Source organism: Miniopterus schreibersii (genome assembly GCF_964146895.1).
Source record: "Miniopterus schreibersii genome assembly, chromosome: 5".
In the NCBI taxonomy this organism is placed as follows: domain Eukaryota; kingdom Metazoa; phylum Chordata; class Mammalia; order Chiroptera; family Miniopteridae; genus Miniopterus; species Miniopterus schreibersii.
In genome coordinates this window covers 64891961-64900720 of record NC_138106.1, presented here as the reverse complement: position 1 = coordinate 64900720, position 8760 = coordinate 64891961, and the positions used below count along the sequence as shown (strand labels likewise).

The following is an 8760-nucleotide window of genomic DNA, read 5'->3' as shown; positions in this document are numbered from 1 at the left end:
GATGGTTAGAGGATTCACCTACCCCTGGGGGCCCCAGGCCCGCTCACTCTCGTCTGGGGATGGTGCTCCCCCGGGTGCTGCCTCTGGGCACCAGGGCTTCAAAGGAATTCCCGAGACCTGGTTTAGAGCTCAAGGATGATTTATGTTCCCCAAGGACGTTTTCCTACACATACTATGCCCTCTCCTCCTCTCCGCCTCCCCCCTTCGCTCTGAAACTCATTCACCCACCGGGACTGAGCCTGGAACATCAGCGCGGTCCCCCCTGATGAAATGCCCCAGTCACTTCGAGCCCCGTCAGAGATCTCTGCCTCTGTCCCTTCACCGCCGTTTCCGTGCTTTCTGCTTCTCTTTTTAAAGCTTGACTTTATAGTGGGGGAAGAGCGTTTTCCCTTTTTTCTGCATCAGGTGAATTGCCATCATGGAGGAAGAGGCCAGCCACGTCAGGGCTCCCGTCACGGTGTAGGCGACGCCCAGGAACAGGCTGCTGCCCCCGCACCACGTCAGGGTGGAAAGGACAACTGATTTTTCTCCTTGGAATCTGGTTACTGGGAAGTCTAAGGAAAGGAGCTCTGTTAAGGATCTGTCCTCGCACTTCTCGGCTCTCTCACCGTGTATCCTAAACATGTTAGGTCGAACCATATAAAATTGCTGTTTTCGTAGGTAAAACCAGAGTGGATTATTCAATTTCACATGGTCCCATCTTTGTCAAGTAGTACACTGGATCTCACTGTAAGGAAACTGAAACAAGCCTTCCCTGTACAGAGCTGTAATGCGCAAAAGAGATTCTGACATAGACCGACCTGAATGACCTACAGACAGCTGACTAACCACTGAACAAATATATTTAAACTCAAGGAAATGCAAAGCATACAGATAAGTTTTACAGCAAACCTACACTTCTGTTTTATGAATCAGGAGACCAAGGGTAGGCTAAGGTCCTTCATAGGCGAAGGTGTGAATTACTACCTCCGGGAAAATACAAGAGAAGTGAAGAACAAAAAAATAGCCGTCTGCCGCCCTGGCCGGTGTGGCTAGGTTGGTCGAGTGTCATCCCCTGCGCTGAAAGGTCGCCAGTTTGATTCCCGGTCAGGGGACATGCTCAGGCTGCAGGTTCAATGCTCACGTGGGAGGCAAACAATCGATGTTTCCCTCTCACATTGATGTTTCTGTCTCTCCCTCTCCCTTTCTCTCTAAAAATCAATAAAAACATTTAAAAAAAAATAGTGAGCTATATGGCGAGATATTTTTGGTAGGAAAACTAGAGGCGGGGCATTCGTTTGGGTTTTGGGAAGTCCAGCCTCCCTCGCTGCTGGGGAGAAAGTGTTTGAAGTGGGATTGCTATCGTTCGCATTTTAATTATGTCATTTTGATTATGCATGTGGTCTGAGGTTTTTAAACATCTGGTGCCTTTTGTAAACCAAACTAATAAACAAATAGAGGCTTCTCATAGCAACGGCACAGGACAGCAGCATTTCCCAGCAAAGCTCTCAAAAGGCCTGAACTCACTTGGCAACATGCAATTTAAAGGCACAAGGAAACTTGATGGGAAACAAGGTTTCTCTCTTTTACGTCAAAATTCCTCATTGTCACCAGGTCCTTGGGTGCCACCTCAGGGCATCCACTTGCTTTCTCTCCCCTCAGCTCTACGAGAGGGTCTTCTCCTCACACAAACACCTCTCTCCGTTAGCAGTGGCCGGCGCGCTCTGCAGCCTGGGCTTCGTCCTCTGTGCGCATCGGCCAGGCCTTGCTGGGTGGGCAGTTCTCACACCAGGGCCCGACACAGGTAGTGCCAGCCTAGGACTGAAGCTCGGGGCTGAGGTTCCGCAGGCAAGACTTAGATTTGAGAGTCATCAGCATTAAAATGTGACTGACTGAAGACACCCGAGGAGAGCTTGTCTCCAGAGGAGAAAAAGGTGTCTCCTTTGTTTGGAGCAGACTCCCTTCCTCTTCCCCTCAGCCCCAAACTCACTGCCATGCACTGTCAAGAGAGCAGTTCCTGACAGGTGGGTTTTTTTCCTCCCAGGTTCCTAATTGCAACTACAACTACTCACAGGCAAAGTCAATGGGATCACAAGGTCCAACTCCAGAAACTAGTCAAGCAACTCTCAATTTTTTTTTCAGGGGGTGAAAAGAGGGGTTGCTGAAATCTTACTCAAAAGGCAGTATTCTGTGGCTTACTGTTTGATCTGCATATATAATGCTGCACAAGGGAGAGCAAGCGATGGCTTTCATTTTCACAGACTAGAAGTACAGGCCCTGCTAAAGGAAGGAACCAAAGGCAAACAGTATTCCTGGTCAGCAAACAAAAGGAGGCAACAAACTGACAGGTAGAGACGGTGTCACATCAGTGGGCGTACCTCTGACTGAGGATGGAAATGTCCTCACTCTACTCGGAAACAGGAAAGATGGGGCAGGGAACTGGGGCACCAGCATTCACTCACTCACTTACCCCAAGATTTCTCATTCCAGCTCCCCGAGAAGTAAAGACACTGAGGAGGTGTTCTGTGCTGGGGGTCCCATGAACCACTCCTGAGCAGCAGCCCTGAGATGCCACAGGGCTGACCTCAAAGCTGTGTACCAGCTCTGGAAAGATCCCACCTCCTAGAGAATTCTCCCCCAGGGGGAATCAGGAAGAGACTTTAAAATTAAGTCTGGAGACCGGAATTAGCGTGAATGGTGTTTAAATATACAATTTTTTAAAGATAGTGTTTGGTGTCACTTTGAAGTGAAGTCCTTTCTGTTTTAAAATCGAGAGTTACATTTGTATTTTTGAACTAAGTGGAAAAATTCAGAATCTCATATTAAAACATATGTCTCCCAACTTGGACTGTGCTCTGGGCACTGGCTCCTCGAGCTGGCTTCACGGCTGAGAGAGGGAGGAACACAGCTCCTCAGGGCGGAGCGTGCGGCCCCCCCCCCCCCCGCGGGCTCCATGGGCTCAAGCTGCCCCTGAGTCCAGGGCTCCTTTGGCCTATGACACTTTTGTCTAGAATAATGTTCTACAGTCTCTCTCTGTTTTAGTTATTTTTAGTCCATATTCCAAGTTTACTTCTTATCAAGCCACTCAGAAGCTTTGCACTTCCTGCGGGAAGAACACGGTGGACGTGGTTGAGGAAAATCGTCTACCCCCTTCAGCTTCCATCTCATCCCATCCTGTACGCAGGCTTCTCCTCACTGCTTTAGTTATCCATAGCTCCTTACCTGATGCTGCTATTAACCGTTAGTCCTTAAAAAAGTACACATTTGATTATGTGAAGTGGACATAAGCAGCAATACGGTGAAGGAAAGAGTATTGCCTATGAGAGACCTATGCATTTCTTTACATAGATACATAGATTTGATGGAAGAAAAGAAAATAATTTGACAGAATGAAATAATTCGACAACTAGTACCCACATGGGCACTGATTTTCCTTCATTACCAAAAGAAGAAGTATAAAAGGATACTGTAGATTATGTTGAAACTGTAGTTACCAGCAGGCAAGCCTTCAGCAAAATGCTGTATCCGATGGAGCCGACGGTACAGTTTCTTGAAAGTGGGAAAGGCAGCTGTCCGCATCCACACGATGAAGTCCTCATTGATGAGGCCATTGTTTCCTGAGTTATCTTCGTCCAGTCCATACACAGGCGTCGACCAGTATGGTGGCTTTGCAGTTCCTATGGGAGGAAAATGCACGTGGTTGAGAAAAACCATCTCCCCCCTTCGGTTTTCCTTAGATTAGAGAATGAAATAACCTTTGATTTCTTGAGGAAAGAGAAATAGAAATTAGACTTAAAAAACAAAAGTGTGTGTGTGTGTGTGTGTGTGTAAACTACCTGACTATGCAACCATTAAAAATAATGGTTATAAAGACACTAAGGAAATGGGGGGTAGGCATGCTGATGATATTTTCATAAGAATAAAAAAACCCAGAATATAAAATTATATGTATATTATGTGTCCAAAATGAAGCAGTGAAAAAATAAGTAGAGCAAAATAACAGCGGCCGTATTCTGTGAGAGCATCATGTTCTGTTGCATCACTGCTTCACCAGTAACCTAAAGAGAGTAAATTAAAACAAGAGACTTGATTAATAGTTAAAGAAAAAAGAATGACAACCATGGATGAGGCAGTGGAAATGGGAACTCTTGTGTAGAGCACATAGGTGTGTAGATGAACATCATCTCTGGCAAAATACATTAAAAAAATAACCACAAAAAACCCCCATTATCTCTGGCAATCTAGGAACATGCACCAAAAGTTTTAATATACGTTGCATACATTTCGGCCTAGAAATTCTACTTCTAGGAATGTGTTCTAAGGAAATAATCATGGAAGTGCATAAAGATTGTGTTACATAGATATTCTCTGCAGCACTGTGCCTGCCACGGAGGAGGGGTTGGTCAAGAGAGGAGGCGGAGAGCACGGGTGTTGCAGGCCTGATCTAAAGCCAGGAAGCCTGGTAGGTCTGAGTGCTGCAGCAATGCTGGAAGCACAGGGTGAGGGCCAGGGCCAGGGCCAGGAGGTGAGTCTGTTGGGTTTTCTCTTATCCTCACGCTGCCCACTTTACTGTAATGGGCATGGCTGTCTTTCTCACTCTACAGCAGACTCTTGACTACAGTGTCTTCATCTTTTTTTCACAGTCCAGTGCCTGATACACAGTAGGTGTTCAATAAATGCTTGATAAAGGGATGAGAGATTCCAATGAAAGCTTATAGAAGTTGATAATAAAAACCATATTGAATTTTAAAGAGCTAGTCAACAAGAGAAAATTGGTCAATGAACTTTTCACTTCTATAAAATGGGTTCTACTATTTGTAGGATCCAAAATGCTGAGTAGGGAGCTTTTCTCTACTTTAGCCAGAACTCATGACTCAAGGAAATGTGTCCTATGGGGCGCTGACATCTGAATCACCCAGGGAGCATGTTAAGAACGCAGGTTCAAGTATGTTCTCCCTCACTAACCCAGATCCCACTTGAACCCACGTCTCCAAGAGCGTATGGGAAGCATGGTCAAAGAGGAAACAACTTCCTTCATTTTCCAAGTTTGGTTGAGTCATTTGTAGTTGTCCATTCATTCAATAATAAGCATTTCTTGATTGCTCACTATGTACCAAGCACCAGGGATACACAACAGCATAAGAGCCAACCCCCTTCCTCAAGGAATTCACAGACTTGTGGGGATGACAGGTATTCAGATTATTATACTACAATGTGGTAACTCTTACGGTAGAGGTAACAATAAAGTACAGGGGGAAATAAGAGAAAGCCAAGGACCCTTTGTGTTACAGGCGTGTGTTTATGTGGTAAGACAAAAGAATAGAATATTGCCAAGTTCTTTTCAAAATCTATGAATTTGCTCTTCCCTTAAGTGGCCTGAGGACCTCTGAAAATGGCTCGCTATTCACTTGACCCAGAAAACCCCACCAAATCATGCAAAGCAAGAGATTCAAATCTTCATGTTCAATTTAAAAACACTCGTGAAACTGCCCAGGCCATCAAGGGTATGCATATCTAAAAAGCCACCAGTTACTAAAGGATGTCACTTTATAGAACATGTGTCATTCTGTAGTTACAATGGTACAGTTGGTAGGTGAGCCCAGGCCATACACTGGGCATGAATGCAGGGCTGGTGGCCCAAAAAGAGCACTGAATTTTTGCTGCACATTTTTAAAAATGCAGAGCAATGCTGATGTTAAGGGTTTAGAGGTGGATTCTCTGGTCTTGAGAACATCCAGGTGAACAAAGCCCCCAAGATGCAGCATAGAACCTACAGAGCACATAGGTGGATTACCCCATCCATGAGCTCTTCCTGCCACATTAAGATGATCCCACTGAAAAAGAGCATATGGTTCCTAAACCAGAAGAGGAGGTTGCACAGTAGAAAAAAATATCCCAGAAAAAACTGAAGAAACAAAAACTTATGGCCTAGGGGATCCAGAATGGCTGTGGAGCAGGTAGAAGCTACACACCTCCTCCTGGCACCAAACTGGATTTACAGCTAAATTATAAAGCAGTCAACCTGAATGATCAACTGAAGGACAGCTGGACAGGAGTATTATATCCAAGGATTTATAGAAGCTATAAATCTGGTAAGAAGGGAAGAGGTGTGGAGAGGGCTGGCCTCCATACCCAAGTGTGGTGGCTGAGAAGTCAGAGGGATATCTTGGCTGCAAAAGCCCCCTCTGAAGAACATGGGGTCTCAATCCCATGCTAGGAACCACAAACCAAAGCACCAGGACTGGGAAATAGAGCCTGCATAGCATCTGGCAGTGAAAATCAGCAGGGACTCTGTTTACCAGGAAGAGGAGGAAGTCTGCTAGAATCACAGGTGCTCTCCTAAAGGGCCAGTGCACAGGAGCTTGCTCTTGGGCACTCACTTGGGGCTCTAGTTGAAGGAAGGTAACTCAGGGCATATAGGAGTCATAAAGAGAAGATGTGGGTGGCGTGGCCCTAAAGAGAGATCTGAAGGGTAGGCTACTAAGGTCCTGAGTCAACATCCCACACTGCCCTCAGGCTCCATCTCCCAGGGTTGGGCACTTCTGTTCTAACAGCACCAGCTGGGAGAGTACACTAACCTGGTCCTCCAAATACTGGCGACACCACCCTGCCAAGCTTGATCCTGGCAGAAAGGACTGTTGGCTGTGCCCAACAGGGACCTGTGGTGTGCTATTTTTCTGGAGAAACTATAGGCATAAACTCAGACAGTCATTGAACTGTGCGGCTTTGGAATGAAGGCCAATATTTCCCCCCTCCCATGGGTTTAGTAGGTGCCACTCGTAACAGAAGACTCCCTTGATGTTTTTCCAGGTCCCTGTCCTGCTGAGCTCAGTTCCATGGGGGGAAGGGAGCACAGCTCAGAGCTGGGACCTTCAGCGTGTTTCCCTCAGAGCCTTCTGTCAGGGTCTCTAGCAGCATGGCTATGGATCTAGGGGGAGGTGTGGAGGCAGCTCCTCTCCCATGGGTCAGTGCCAACCCTCAGTGGAAGGCTGCCTTGATCTGTTTTCCCAAGTCCTGTTGGCTCTGTCCTGCTGAATTCAGTTTCACTGGGGGGAGGGAACACTGCTTAGAGCTGGGACATTCAGAGTGCATCTCTCAGAGGCTCCAGTATGGAGCTTGAGCAGGCATGGCTACAGAGCTAAGGGGAGGAGTGCAGCTTGCCATCTCCTGAAGCCCAGCAGGTGTCACCCCCGATGAAAGGTTTTCTTGATATGTTTGCCCAAGTCCTGGTGGCCCTGCCCAGCTGAGTTTGCTCCCAGAATGGAGACAGCTGGTTGCACCCAACCTGAACCTGTGGCATGCTCCTTGTAGTGGAGCTAGAGTTGGAGACTCTAGCAGAGACAGGGTAGTATGGCTCTGTAGTAGGGGCCACATTCTCCCCATTGAGTGCCTGATCATGCTGCCCCAAAGTAGGGGATGACTAGCCCCCTCCACCTGACCAGGTTGCCTTGCCCAACCAAGCTTGAGCGGTGTAGAAGAGTCAGTGGGGAGCAGCCAGATTGGGCCAACTCTACAGCAAATCTTTATAAGAATCTGGAGGAAGTCCAGGCAACCTCAGGGGTGTGGGGGAAGTAGACAATAGGTGGATGCTCACCACAGGGAACCTTGGACTTTTACTGATCTGCCCCCATCTCAGAGCTGCACAAAGCCTGTCTGGTACACAGCCAGCCCCTCCCATACACACCCAGGCCCAGTAGATGCATCTACAAATAGTGAACAGTGTGGTAGCTTTAGACAGGTAGCCCAAAGCTGGCTATACACAACTTCTGACATCTACCTGCACTGGAACCCTTGGTCAAGTGGACCCAGGACCAATGCAATCAGTGGTGGGCTTCAAACCACACCATATCTCAACCCAACTAGCCACACAAATAGCACAGCCAAACAGGAACTGCAGAAGGCTCTAGACCCAGTCAGGAAAAACTCCACCTCAGGGGGTAGCTCCTGAACAGTGACTCATACACAGTGAATGAGCTCTATCCTTATAGTCAGCCAGCCTGAGGGTTAACACTACCTACAAATGGGCCAACAACATTCAAGACTCAACTACAACAGGAGAGGGCACATAACTCACACAAGAATCATTTCTGGAGCACCTAGCTCAGGTGATCTAGAAAACTCTGCCACTGAGACCCACAAGGCACCTATATTAGAAAGCCCTCATAACAAGCTTGGGAATTATAGCAGATCTACCTAATACACAGAGACAAACACAAAAAGACAGACAAAATGGGGAGACAAAGAAATATGAAAGAATAAGAGAAATGAAAGAACAGGATAAATCCCCAGAAAAAAAAAAAAAATAAAATGGAAGCAACAAAGATAACAGATGAAGAGTTTAAAACAATGATTATAAGGATTCATAAGGACCTTAAGGGAAGAATGGAGAACTTAAACAAAGAGATAGTAAGCATTAAAAAGGAACAGAAGCCAAAAGCAAGCAGTCAGAAATGAAGAATACTCTACAAGGAATAAACAGAAAGTGAGATGAAGCAAAGGATCAAATCAGTGATTTAGAGGACAAGCTAACAGTAGCATCCAAGCACAACAACAAAAAGAAAAGAGAATTTTTTAAAAAATGAGGAAAGTCTAAGGGACTTCTGGGACAACATCAAGCATGACAGCATCCACACCATATGAGTGACAGAAAGAGAAGAGAGTAAGAAAGGGATCGAGAACCTGTTTAAGGAAATAATGGCTGAAAACTGTCCTAATCTGGTGAAGAAAAGAGTCACACAAGTGTAGGAAGCTCAGAGAGTCCCAATTAAGATGAACCCAAAA

The 8760-nt window shown here is 46.3% G+C and overlaps 1 protein-coding gene across 1 annotated transcript in view; it reads right to left on the bottom strand.

The window, feature by feature from the left end:
• Window positions 1-351: 351 nt before the first annotated feature.
• Window positions 352-8760, bottom strand: part of LOC308557492 (cell cycle control protein 50C-like) — a gene marked incomplete at both ends in the record, with an annotated part of 29097 nt that continues 20688 nt past the window's right edge. Inside the window, 2 exons of the mRNA XM_081137996.1 lie at window positions 352-554; window positions 3447-3656. Of these exons, the coding sequence (XP_080994122.1) occupies window positions 352-554; window positions 3447-3656 (413 nt within the window). The remainder of the gene's footprint in view (window positions 555-3446; window positions 3657-8760) is intronic.